Here is a 14,593-nt window from a genome sequence, read left to right as displayed (position 1 = left end):
CCACTGAGCCACAGTGGGAACTCCTTAATGACTTTTAACTAGTCATTTGACTTGTGGGGTTTTTTTGCCGATCCCTGGCACATGTGGTTCCACATGGAGTTCCCAGGCCAGGGATCAGATCTGATCCACAGTTTTGACCCATGCTGCAGCTGTGGCAATACTGAATCCATTATACCGGGCCAGGGATCAAACCTGCATCCCAGCACTCCAGAGATGCTGCCGATCCTGTTGCACTGCAAAGGAAACTCCATAACATTTTTTAATAGAGGTACAAGTAAAGGCAAATCTCATAGGAAAAAAAGTAACACACATGAATTATTTAATTATGGTAATGTTCAACATGTACCGATATAGAAAACTGTCCTCAATGTGTTTAATTAAAATGTAAATTGCAGAAGAATATGTATTTTAATTTTTAAAAATACACAAGACCCTGGGAGTGACTTGAGGAACTGAAGGCAGAAAAGGGCTTTTACTTTTCCCTTAAACATTTCTGGGTCTTTATACATTTTACTGTGAGCACTGCTTTCATCATTTAATTTTTTTTTTAATTAAAAGTATTGAAGATTTTGCTACCTGCACAATTTAATATCTTTGCTTTTTTGTTGTTGTTGTTGTTTGTCTCTTTAGGGCCACACCCGCAGCATATGGAGGTTCCCAAGCCAAGGGCGTAATCAGAGCTATACCTGCCGGCCTATGCAACAGCCACAGAAACGCCAGATCTGAGTCGCATCTGCAACCTACACCACAGCTCACAGCAATGCTGGATCCTTAACCCATTGAACAAGGCCAGGGATTGAACCCGCAACCTCATGGTTCCTAGGGTCGGATTTGTTTCTGCTGTGCTGTGCCATGACCAGAACTCCCTATCAATGCATTTTCTTTCTTTTTTTTTCTTTCCTAGGGCCATTCCCAAGGCATATGGAGGTTCCCAGGCTAGGGGTCGAATTGGAGCTTTAGCCGCCAGCCTACGCCAGAGCCACAGCAACGCAAGATCCAAGCCGCGTCTGCAACCTACACCACAGCTCACAGCAATGTCAATACATTTTCAATGAAATACTATGCAGTTCTTTTTTAATGTCGTAAAGATGTGTGTGTTCCATATGAAAAGATATCTACAATACATTATGTGAAATAAGCAAGTTTTAGTATATAGGGAGTTCTCGTTGTGGCACAGGGGAAGCGAAATCTAATATCCATGAGGACGAGGGTTTGGTCCCTGGACTTGCTCAGCAGGTTAAGGATCCAGCCTTGCCGTGAGATGTGATATAGGTTGCAGATATGGCGGGAATCCTGCATTGTTGTGGCTGTGGCACAGGCCAGCAACTGTGACTCCAATTCAACTCTTGTCCTGGGAACTTCCATGTGCCTTGGGTGCGGCCTTTAAAAAAAAAAGAAAAAAGTTCTAGTATATAATCTTGACACTATTTTTCAAAAAACAGTATATCATATAGAAAAATTCTCTAACTATACATTCCCAAACTGTTAACCTAAGAAAACATAGTACAGGGAGTACGCGGCTCAGATCCTGCCGTGCTGCGGCTATGGCATAGGCCAGCAGCTGTAGCTCCGATTGGACCCCTAGCCCTCTAGCCTGGGAATCTCCATATGCCACAAGTGCGGTGCAAAAAAGAAAAAAAAAATTGTTTATGAATACATACATATCATGGATCAAAACACAGTGTAGGAAATGCTGATATAAGAAAAACAGCATCTGGAGTCAAAGACTTCACCACAGCTCACTAGCTGTGTGATCTTGGAAGTTACTTAATTTCCCTGGATCTCAGTTTTCTATCTGTAAAAGGAAAATACCACAATGTACCCAAGTGTATGACACACAAAAGATGCTCAATAAATTAAGTATCTCTCTATTTTTCATACGGTTTCTCTGTTGGCTTATGTCAGCAATAAAATTTTTAGTAATCTATTTTTTATACTGTCTTGCAATCCATGTTCAGGTTTGGGTATGGTATTAACCATATCCAAAACAAATGCTTCAATCTAGCAAAGCAAACTTTGTTGAAAAAAATCATGACTTTAAATATTTTAGAATTGAAGTAACCAGGGAAAATTCGCAGAAAATATAATAAAATTAAGATTCTACTCTTAGTTACTCAAGATACAAAGGACAGTAAGGCCCAATTGAGACAATGCTTTAGCAAAGATCCTGGTGTTCTCCTTACTTGCTGCAAATAATAAATCCTTCCTTCTTCAAAAACAAAAAAAAAAGAACAAAAACAAACCAAAACAAAACAGTAAGACTTGACCTATACTGAGAAGCAGCATAAACTTGTTCACAAAAAAAGGTCCCTATATCTTCATAAAGATAGGTTAAGTCTTGATATTCTCAAGAAGTCTAATCAGGTATTTATGGAAGAGAGGAGACAAAAGATCCAACAAATTCTGATTGACCAGCCATTAAGTGCCAGGGACCAATCTAGGCACCGGGTAAATAAAAGTCAGCACCCTCATGATGCTTACATTCCAGGTGAGGATAGAGGCAAAGTGACATATCAGACAGTAGTCCGTAATTAAAAGAAATATAAAGCAGTGTTAAGGAGTCAGAAGAAGATGGGAAGTGCTGTTTTATATACATACAATGGTCAAGGAAGACCTCTGGGAGAGGTGACAGGTATCTAGAATTGAGTAAAAACAAAGCACTTTTTTTTCCTTTTTTTTTTCTTTTTTAGGGCCTTACCTGCAGCATATGAAAGTCCCCAGGCTAGGGGTTAAATTGGAGCTGCAGCTGCTGGCCTATGCCACAGCCACAGCAACACCACATCCCCGTATCTGAGTTAGATCTTGGAACTACGCCATAGCTTTCAGTAACGCTGGATAATTAATCCACTGAACAAGGCCAAGGACCAAACCTGCATCTTCACGGATACCAGTCGGGTTCTCAACCCACTAAGCCACAATAGGAACTCCCAAAACAAGCACATTTTAGTTTTCCAATGCCCTTGCAGTCTTGAAACAAGTGGTGTTTTCTACTTAGATTTTTACTAACATTGTTCAGAAAAGCATGATCCACAGGTAGACACAGACATCACTAGGGATCACAGTATAAGACACCAGGTACCACAGCAAATGACAGCACCCAAAGTTTCCACTGCTTCACAGATCACATTTATAATATGTTTTGGTCATATGCACTGAAAAGCTGGCTTCTATTATACTACCTGTAATCTAGTTTCAATTTAGACATCTCCCAAGAGAAGACAGAACAAGAAAAAAAGCTAATCCATTTAATAAAAATCCTTTAAAATAAATAAATGAAAGAGGTAACATTCAAGAGTCTTCATGGGCCACTAACTTCAAGCTAGGAAGACATCCTCTCCATCTCAACATCTGCAAACTATGGTCTTACTAGACTGCTAACTCTAATTCAGGACTACACATGCCTCCTATTTTCTCCCTCCATCATCATTAGCCCTCATTCCACACAAAATCCAAAATCTTCTATCCTGTTCCTTTCCAGTAATTTCTTACAGTAGAACTGCTTTTTAACATACTAGCTTTTACATTAGGTGTTCCTTTTGAAGCACTCATCTCCTGAGTATATCATGAAGTTCCTACAATATAATTCATCAACCAAATTTGTTCTGTGGGCCAGACACACTCTATTAATTGCCAAGTACCAAGTACATAAAATGACTAAATAAGCTCTTGTTACCTTGTAAGTCAATACGAGACAAACACTGAAGAAGAAAAAAAGAGAGAGAGACAAACAAGGAAACAAACACTTAGGTACAATGCCTATTTACAAGATACTATTGGAGTATATAATCTAAGCGAAAGAATCATCTCATTCTGTCTGCTGAAATCAGAAAATACTCTAAAAATATCTGAGCCAGGCCTTAAAGGAGAACCCTAGGGTTAGTCAAGCAGATTGAGAGATGAACACTGGGGTGAAGGAGTTTGCCTTCAAAAAAAGTTTGGCTTGGAGTTCCCGTCATGGCACAGCAGAAACGAATCCGACCAGGAACTATGAGGTTTCAGGTTTGATCCCTGGCCTCGCTCAGTAGGTTAAGTATCCGGTGTTGCTGTGAGCTGTGGTGGAGATTGCAAACAGATCTGGCGTTGTGGGGCTTGGACATAGGCCGGCAGCTGTAGCTCTGATTAGACCCCTAGCCTGGGAACCTCCATATGCCGTGGGTGCGGCCCTAAAAAAGGACAAAAGACAAAAAAAAAAAAAAAAGTTTGGGGCGTTCCCGTCGTGGTGCAGTGGTTAATGAATCCGACTAGGAACCATGAGGTTGCGGGTTCGGTCCCTGCCCTTGCTCAGTGGGTTAAAGGATCCAGCGTTGCCGTGAGCTGTGGTGTAGGTCGCAGACTCGGCTTGGATCCCGCGTTGCTGTGGCTGTGGTGTAGGCTGGCGGCTACAACTCCGATTCGACCCCTAGCCTAGGAACCCTCCATATGCCGTGGGAGCAGCCCTAGAAAAGGCAAAAAGACAAAAAACAAAAACAAAAAAGTTTGGCTTAGGGGATGGAGTGTGGTCCAGAGCCTAGAAAGACTGCCTGTCAGGCTAAGTCTGAATTTTATCTTAGCTTTGAGGAAAAAAACCACTAAAGAATTTTACAGTAAAGTGACTAACAAGGTTACGTATATAATTTAGAAAGAACATCAAGACAGACTGTAGATAAGGCCAGTCAAAGGCAAAAGAGATTAATAAAGAGTTGCTGCAACAGAACAATTTGAAGCCTGAGCTAAGACAATGACAGCAAGAAGAGTTAATAACCACAGATAAGTGCATAGTGTCAAAAGAATACAAGCAACTAAGAGGAAATCTACCTAGGAAATTCAAAGAAAGCTTCACAGACAAGGTAACATTTGCACTGGGCCCTAAAGAGGGAAAATTTGCCATGCAGAAAATGAGAGAAAAGCATAAAACAGCACAATGAAAAGAAATAGAAATGCTTGATAACCTGAGTTCTTGCTATAGTAATTCCATCTTTTTGGAAATCAGTCACTTGGGAAATATTTACTGAAAGCCTTACATGTGTCTTGGATCTTGAAAAATTAAATGAAAATTAAGATCGTCTTTCCCAAAACAATGCACCAAAAAATTCACACACAAAATTTTAATCATAGGAACAACTGAAATACACTTTGGTCCACAGATTCCAAATGAAGAACTCCCAAGTAAGAGTAGGACGAGGGTGATGGGATTGGCTAGGTAAGAGCTGAAAAGGAAGCTGGAGGCAAGGCTGTAAAGAATTTTTATTCCAAGAAATTTGGATAACTCAAACAATTCCGGGGACATTGTTTTATTTAGTCCACACAACGATGTATTTACATAGAGAACAATAAGTACTGTTATTATTTCATTTGCAAATGAGAAAAACTAAGGTTTAAAGAAAATAACACGTTCAAGGTCATAAAGCTAGTTTAAATGGTAACGCCAGTAAGCCTATCTGATTTAGGCCCTTTGTACTCAAAATCACTAACCTAGGAAAACCTGAAATATATACAGAATTCACCTATTTTAACATTTAAAAATCTACAGTCAAAAAGGTTCCATATTTGTAGTATAATGCAATAATATTTTTTACATCCAGCTCTTTAAGTGATCCTTGTTCTGGTGGCTTTGTGTAAAAATGTTTGCCCTAGTTGAAATAAGAAATTTTAAAGGTTATAAAATGAAAACAAAAAATAAAGTATTTGTTTTCTGCTAGATGCAAAAAAAATCAAAAAATAAAAAAAAAATCTACAGTCACTGTTCAGAAATAAGTGTCTCTTAAACAAGGTTTACTCATAAAACTACTCTGTCTAGTATTCTCAAAGTATAATCATTCACCCAATAATTTCAAGTTTGTTAATGAAGTCTACTTCGAAGTCTTCAAAATATGGAGTTCCCATTGTGGCTCAGTGGTAACAAACCTGACTAGCATCCATGAAGATGCGGGCTCCATCCCAGGCCTTGCTCAGTCAGTCAAGGATCTGCCGTTGCTGTGAGCTGTGGTGTAGATTGGATCTGGCATTGCTATGGCTGTGGCTTAGTTCCACCCCTGTCTTGGGAACTTCCATATGCCACAGGTGCAACCATAAAAAGGAAAAAAAAAAAAAAGTCTTCAAAATTTGTGTTACAAATTTAACTACCATTTGGAAAACTTCAGCAATCTTGGTTCCCAAAATATAGCAAAAACTTGAGAGGATATCATCAATTTTTCTGGAAAACAAAGAAAGACTGTTTTCTGGAGTTAATCTTACCCACACTGTCTGGCAGACAGAGTTTTGAGGAAAGGAACTGAGGGAAAGAGAAAAAAAAACCCAACAACACATCCCATAGTCACTGAATACAAATTTTCATTGAATACCACTTGATCTAAATATCATTTTCTTAATACCTATTATCATTCTGATCATCTTCACAAACTTCTGAAAATTGAAAACATGCCCAGGATGAAACAAGCTTTCTCTATCCGTTCATATGTTAGTTTATTTCTTGATTTGGTGCAATTCCAAAGACAGAGCCATTTCTTTTTTAAGTGCTGCAAGAGAGAGAATATGGTCCCAGTCTTCTGCAGGAGGAATCTACCTGGCACAATCTAAGTCTCTAATACTGTCTAAATGAACACAGGAGGAAAATACTTTTGATGAAGTTAAGCATCCCAGAGAGCACAGGTCAGGCCTTTATGCTAATGTAATACCACTAACTCTTTACACATTCATTAGGTGCTCCTAGAGGGCAGGTTCCTATCTCTAGCACTTGCTGCAATGTCCAGCTTGCGAGAGCTGGACACACACACACACACACAATCAGTAGATGAATAAATCTTCTTCTGCCTTTCAAATGTGAAACCAAGAGCTATTCAGCCAAATTTGGATGTTGAAATTACCCCTACTTCATTATAAAATTAAATTTTTTTTCTGGGAGTTCCCTTGGGGTACAACAGGTTGAAGATTAGGCATTGTCACTGCTGTGACTCTGCTTCGATCTCTGGCCCAAGAACTTCTGCATGCTGCAGGTGAGGGGAAAAAAAAGTTTTTTCTGTATCTGGTAAGAAAGGATATCCTGGAGTTCCCATCGTGGCGCAGTGGTTAACGAATCCGACTAGGAACTATGAGGTTGCGGGTTCGCTCCCTGCCCTTGCTCAGTGGGTTAAAGGATCCAGCGTTGCCGTGAGCTGTGGTGTAGGTTGCAGACGTGGCTCGGATCCCGCGTTGCTGTGGCTCTGGCGTAGGCCGGTGGCTACGGCTCCAATTCGTCCCGTAGCCTGGGAATCTCCATATGCCCCGGGAGCGGCCCAAAGAAATAGCAAAAAGACAAAAAAAAAAAAAAGAAAGGATATCCTACGTTGATTTTATTTAGGCTACGAGAAAAATGTGACAAAAATATTGTGACAAATATTGCAAAGGGCTGAATATAAACTTTCTGTTCTATTGTTCCAATAAAGCATTACAAGAAGATAAAAGGTCAGAAAACAAAATATAATCTCAGTCATAATTTGCCCAAGGTTGTTAGCTAGTAAGTGATAGAGTCACAATTAGGACCCAACTCCCAATCCAATGTGCTTTCTATTACAACACACCGTCACAGATACTCCTTTTATTTATTAGTGCAAAAATGTGTTGGGAAAAGTTTAGGCCAAAAACAACCTTCATAAAAGACAAATTACAGGGAGTTCCCCTGCGGCACAGCAGGTTAAGGATCCAGTGTTGTCACGGTACAGCTCAGGTTGCTGCTGTGGCACAGGTTGAATCCCTGGCCTGGGGGCTTCCACATGCCATGGAAACAGCCAATAAAAAGACAAATTACAAAGGTACTTTCTTTTTAAAATTCATCTGTGCCCTCCTCACATATCTAGATGTCATTAAGATACAAGACATTAAAATAAAATTCAGTTAAAGTAAAATAGGAGCTATAAGCACTAGGCATAAAGCAGAATGTATATTTGGTATACTCTGATAAGCTTCAATTTGATTGGTTATACTCATTCTTTTTACCTTCTAGGAAGACAACTCAAGCTTAGAAGGCTTACCCAAAACTAACATTTCTTCTACTCTCCTCCTCACTAATCCTGGTCCAATTAGCTCCCTCTTTTCCCAAAGTATGTTTTCCTTCTCATCTCTACCTTTGACACAGGAATGCCCCTTCCACCCCCTGACATTCAGGACTCATTTTCATCCCTTCAGCCATAGTGACCTCCCAGGTCACCCTTTCTAAAGTGGCCTCTCCCAGTTACTTCTAAGTATATAATTAAAATCTATAGTTAACCTTTAAATTTATTTTTACGAATTAATTGTTGTTCCCATTAGATGTCCCATGAGAGCCCTTCTCTCTCCACTCTCTACAAGGCCTTCTTTTCCATCATTACCAAAACAGCATTGGCAATAATGTTATTTCTACTACTCCTACCAAACGGTAAACTCATCAAGGGTAAGCTGCTGTCTTATTCATGTTTCCTCAGCACTTGGTAAAGTATCTGGCACCATCCTATGGAGTCAGTAAGTTTGTAGCATAAAAGTGTATAGTAAGAATGAAGCAACACTTCACAGTGCAGGGAAAAGTTGCAGGTTGTAGAGGTAAAAAACTGGAGTGATACAATGTATGGAAAAGATTAGCAAGGACAAAATCCACTCAGAGATGAAATGCTTCTGGCTCAGCAGAGAGAAGGGAGAAAAGCAATCAATCATGTCAATTTCTGATTCTCCTCCGGACCCGAACAGCAAATTGTCCCCCCAAATTATCACTCTGGAACACCGCAATTTATTCAGCACACTCAACTACTGATTGAGAGCCCAAATGCTAATATACTATGATTATTTTGCATTCTCTAAGGAGCATCAGGTGAGAAGCAGAGGGGTGGCTCCAAAACCTGATTAGAACAAACAAGCAGAGGCAGAAATAATAATGGCACATCTTTATTTAAAAAAAAAAAAAAACCCTCGGCGTGATAATAGAAACGAAACCGAACATACCAAGAAATATGTAATAATAGGTTAGGACCCACTATGGCAAAGAAATGGTCATAGAACTGCCAAGAGAGACCACACTCCACATCTTTCCCAACCCTCTTCGACTTAAAGGCCCTAATAACCTCAAGGATCACAAGTCTCATTTCTGGCAGCACAATTTTCAACGGAGCATACAAGAGGAGAAAGAACAGCTTAAATGTCAAAAAGGCGAGGGTGGGGGGGGAGCAGCAAAAACCAAACAACCAACCAGCTCCCAATCCCTAAAGAGAAAGTCCTAGACGCCTTTCAAAGCCAACTGTCATATCTTTTAGTGGCCCAGAAGACGGTGACTCCAAAAATAAGTCTCTGGCCCCAACATGTACCTCCGGATTATGCAGGTAAACCCAGGTTTTCCAAATTCGAGATCTACACTCTACTCAAAAAAGGATCTCCTAGCAGGGACGAGCAATCAATCCCTCAGGAGGCAATGGCGCTCCAAACACCCGGCCGGGAGACAGGCAACGGCCTTTCCAGGGAGCCGCCGGCGCCCTCCGGGTTCTCAGTCTGACCCAACGCAGCCCGCCCAGGCTGTGGCCAAAGTCGGGCAGTGACGGAGGGGGGCCACCGGTCGGGCTTCCGAACTGGGCCTTCCCGGGCCGGGGGCGCGGCAAGACACGGAGGTGGCGCCTTTCAGTCCGGCCCCGGCTGCAGCAACGGATCCGGGGCCTCTTCCTCCCCGCCCCACCACCCTCTGCCAGCCAGACCGCCCCTCACCTGGCAGAAGCTCCGGCAGTAGTTCAAAGATGAGACCTCCGACACCTCCTGCTCCCTCAGCTCTGTCTCCAACTGCCACAGACACGGTCGCAGTCCCGAGGCTCCTGGCGCCGGAGATGTGGAGCTATGACCCCGAGCCATGGACTCAGTCTCGGTTCCGTCTCCCGCTCCGGCTCCCGCCGGAGCCTCAGCCCCAGCCCCGGCGGCGGCGGCGGCGGCGGCGGCGTCTCCCTTTCCGTCCGCCATCTTCCCACGGCCCAGCAGCGCGTAGGCAACCAAACCACGTGACTGAGCACTGGCCCCGCCTCCGGTTGACCGCGCGTAGTGACGCACTCCCTGGCGACGCCGGCGCCCGCCAAATTCCGTCACTGGGACTCTGGCTGCTCCTCCCCTCCGCTGCCTCACAGACAGACACCTGGCAACGGCTTGGCAGCAACTAGCAGAGGCTCATACCCACTGCAGTCTTAACAGGCCTTTTGGAGTCAAGGGGTCACCGAGACGGATATACCTGTAGACAATCTAGGTATGAGGGAATGACATTTGAGCTATGATCTCAAGAACGGAGAAATGTAGGCCTGAGAAGAGCCTTAAAGGAAAGCATCCCCAATAGAAGGAAAATAAGCAAGATTGTGAGGTTGTGAGGCCGAACATGGCAACGTGGTTTATAACGGAGAGGGCATTACAAGTCAGTAGGTAAAGGATGAACTTTTCAATAAATGGCACTGGAAACTTTTTTTCCAAAAGGGAAAAAAATGGATTTTTACTTCAAACTCAATCCAAAAATAAATACTGGATGAAGAAAATATAAAATATCTCTATGATATCAAAATGGAGAAGAATTTCTTAAACAAGATACAAAAAGTACAGACCATAGGACAAAATATTTTTAGATCTACTGCATTAAAATTTGTTAATTCTGTAATAATGGAAGTTTAAGAGATGGCGCACAACAACATATACAACCACCAAAGAATTTATATCCCAAGAAGTTCCCGAAATCAAAAAGAAAAAGGTAAACAACACGTTGAGAAAGTAGAGAAAGGATGTAAAGAAGTACATCACCAAAAAGGCCTGAATGGCCAGTAAAACCATGACAAGAGATTTAACTTTACTGTAACTATCAAAGAACAAATTAAAACGAAATAAAATTTGATACCCACCAGACTGACAGAAATCTTAGATTAGTACCATGTTAGGATTTAGGAAAATGGAACTTATATACCGCTGGTGGAAGTACAAATTGGTACATCATTTAGGAGAAGAATGTGTTAACACTTAACAGAATTAAAGGTACACATGTCCTGTAACTCAGCAGTTCCTAATAATAATAGTAAGCATTGTCAATATTCATTGAGATTTAACATGTGCCAGGTTAATTTTCCAAATTATTTACATATATTAATTTATTTAATCCCACTAAACAATACCAGGAAAAGTTACTATTATTATCATCATTTTACAATTCAGGAAACAAAAGCACAGAGAACTTGAATATCTTGCCCAAAATGACAGAACCAGTAAGTAATGTGCCCAGAATTCAATCCAAGGTAGTTGGCTCCAGAATTTGAACTCCTGACCACTATATTGCTGATATTCATTGTAGCACTATTCATCATGGTAAAATACTGGAAACAACCTCAACGTTCAACAGCAAAAAAATGGATGAACAAGCTATAGTATATCTACACACTGAAATATTATACAGCTAGTAAATGAATTAAAACTACGTACATCAACATAAGATGTCTGGAAAACATAACACATGATAAAAAGAAAATTGCAAAGGATAATATATTATTCCACACTATTAATAGTAAAAACATAGAAAACAAATGTTGAAGTAGTAAAAATATTTTTTAAAAGGGACTGCATAGAAATGGCATATAGCACCTTTAGAATGGCTGTCCCCTGGTGAATGAAGGAGGGAAGGAGGGAAATGTAAGAAGCATTCACTGTATCTGTAATTGGAAGCAAATATTCATTCAGTCAATCATACCAGGTGTGCTGAGCACCTATTATATGCTGGGCAGTTTCCCGGCTAATAGAGATTTGGGGGAGAATACATAATTTACATTTTAATGGACAAATGTGGCTAAATATTAATGTGTTAGATTTGGGTGATGGGTTGTTTATAATATCCCCTACTTTTTTGCATCTCTTTTTTAATATTTTTGTTTTGTTTTGTTTTTTATCTTTTTATGGCCACATCCATGGCATATAGAGGTTCCCAGGCTAGGAGGCCAATTGAAGCTGCAGACTACAGCCTACGACACAGCCACAGCAATGCTGGATTCGAGCCATGTCCGCAAACTGCACCACAACTCATGGCAATGCTGGATCCTCAGCCTACTGAGCAAGGTCAGGGATTGAACCTGCAACCTCATGGCTCCTAGTTGGATTCATTAACCACTGAGCCATGACAGGAACCCCAAGCCGTGAGGATTTTTTTTTTATATATAAATGAAATTTTATTTTATTTATTTTATTTTTTTTTTGTCTTTTTGCCATTTCTTGGGCCACTCCTGCAGCATATGGAAGTTCCCAGGCTAGGGGTCTAATCGGAGCTGTAGCTGCCAGCCTATGCCAGAGCCACAGCAACGCAGGATCCGAGCCACGTCTGCGACCTACACCACAGCTCACGGAAATGCCGGGTAGTTAACCCACTGAGCAAGGGCAGGGATTGAACCCGCAACCTCATGGTTCCTAGTCGGATTCATTAACCACTGCGCCACATTGGGAACTCTGCCGTGAGGATTTAAAATGTGACAAGTAACCACTGGAAAGCACTAAGTGGTGATGTGACATTGTCTGATTTACATTTTTGTCTGTGATATGCAGAGGAAGTGTTGGAAGGCAGAAATTAAAACAAAAAAGCTTAAAAAAAAGCTATCAAAGCAGTTCAGATGATAAAGGTCAACAGATTAAGGACACATTTTGGAAGTAGAACCAAAATGTGAGAAGAGAGGGAAAGTGAGGAACCTAGAATGGCTAAATGGATTTTGATTTAAATGGGTGGAAGAAATCAAAACTACTATGAGGTACCACCTCACACCTGTCATAACGGCCATGATTAATAAGTCCACAAATAACAGATGCTGGAGAGGGTATGGAGAAAAGGGAACCCTCCTACACTGTTGGTGGGAATGTAAATTGGTACAATCACTATGGAAAACAGTACGGAGGTACCTCAGAAAACTAGATAAAGAACTGACATGTGATCCAGCAATCCCACTCTTGGGCATATATCCAGACAACACTTTTCCTTGAAAAAGATACATGTACCCCTATGTTCATTGCAGCACTATTCACAATAGCCAAGACATGGAAACAACCCAATTGTCCATCGACAGATGATTGGATTAGGAAGATGTGGTATATATATACACAATGGAATACTACTCAGCCATTTAAAAGAAAAAAATAATGTCATTTGCAGCAACATGTGATGGAACTAGAGACTCTTATACTAAGTGAAGTAAGTCAGAAAGAGAAAGACAAATAGCACATGATATCGCTTATATCCGGAATCCAATATATGGCACAAATGAAACTTGCCACAGAAAATAAACTCATGGACTTGGAGAACAGACTTGTGGTTGCCAAGGGGGAGAGGAAGAGAGTGGGATGGACTGGGAATTAGGGGTTAATAGATGCAAACTATTGCCTTTGGAATGGATAAGCAATGAGATCCTGCTGTATAGCAGTGAGAACTATACTCACTTGTCATGGAGCATGATGGAGGATAATGTGAGAAAAAGAATGTATATGTGTATGTGTGACTGGGTCACTTTTCTGTACAGTAGAAAATTGATAGAACACTAAACCAATTATAATGGAAAAAGTAAAAATCATTTTTAAAAATAGATAAATAGGTGGCAGTGATGCTTAATGAGGGTTTTAAAAAAAAACAAAAACCTTGGGGAGTTCCCATTGTGGCTCAGCAGTTAACAAATCTGACTTGCATCCATGAGGATGCAGGTTCGATCCCTGGCTTCGCTCAGTGGGTTAAGGATCTGGCGTTGCCATGAGCTGTGGTATAGGTTGAAGATGCGGCTAGGAACCCAAGTTGCTGTAGCTATGGTATAGGCTGGCAGCTGTAGCTCCAATTCAACCCCTAAGCCTGGGAACCAACATATGTCATGGGTGCGGCCCTAAAAAAGCAAAAAAAAACAAAACAAAAACAAAAAACTTAGGAAAGGACAGATTAGGGGAAGAGGGAGGGAACCCTTGTAGCATAGGTTTGATCCCTGGCCTGGGAACTTCTGCAAGCCATGGGTGTGACCAAACAATAATAATAATATTAACAATAATAAGTAAAAATAAAACTACCTGGAGTTCCCATGGTGACTCAGCGGAAGAGAATCTGACTAGTAGCCATGAGGATGCAGGTTCGATCTCTAGCCTTGCTCAGTGGGTTAAGGATCTGGAGTTGCCATGAGCTGTGGCACAGGCTGGCAGCTGTAGCTCCGATTTGAGCCCTAGCCTGGGAACCTCCAAATGCCACAGGTGCGGCCCTAAAAAGCAAAAAAATAAAATAAAACTGCCTTATAATCCAGCGATTCCACTCCTGTGTATATGTCTGAAGAAAATGAAAACACTAACTCAAAAAGACATGCACCCCAATGTTCATAGCAGCACTATACAATAGCCAAGATATGGAAGCAACCTAAGTGTCCATCAACAGATGAATGAATAAAGAACATGCGGTATACAGAGTTCCCGTCATGGCTCAGTGGTTAACGAATCCGACTAGGAACCATGAGGTTGTGGCTTCAATCCCTGGCTTCGCTCAGTGGGTTAAGGATCTGGCATTGCCATGAGCTGTGGTGTAGGTGGCAGACTCAGCTCGGATCCCACATTGCTGTGGCTCTGGTGTAGTAGGGCGGTGGCTACAGCTCCAATTAGACCCCTAGCCTGG

General features: G+C 41.4%; 1 protein-coding gene across 1 annotated transcript in view; it reads right to left on the bottom strand.

Moving 5' to 3' along the window:
• Positions 1-9,958, bottom strand: part of RLF (RLF zinc finger) — a 93,653-nt gene extending 83,695 nt beyond the window's left edge. The window contains exon 1 of the mRNA XM_047793512.1: positions 9,676-9,958. Coding sequence (XP_047649468.1) covers positions 9,676-9,921 — 246 coding nt within the window. The 5' untranslated portion in view covers positions 9,922-9,958. The remainder of the gene's footprint in view (positions 1-9,675) is intronic.
• Positions 9,959-14,593: the final 4,635 nt, after the last annotated feature.

This window comes from Phacochoerus africanus, chromosome 8, assembly GCF_016906955.1.
Source record: "Phacochoerus africanus isolate WHEZ1 chromosome 8, ROS_Pafr_v1, whole genome shotgun sequence".
Classification (NCBI taxonomy): domain Eukaryota; kingdom Metazoa; phylum Chordata; class Mammalia; order Artiodactyla; family Suidae; genus Phacochoerus; species Phacochoerus africanus.
The sequence above is the reverse complement of the archived record's forward strand: the minus strand, read 5'-3'. Positions and strand labels throughout refer to the sequence as shown.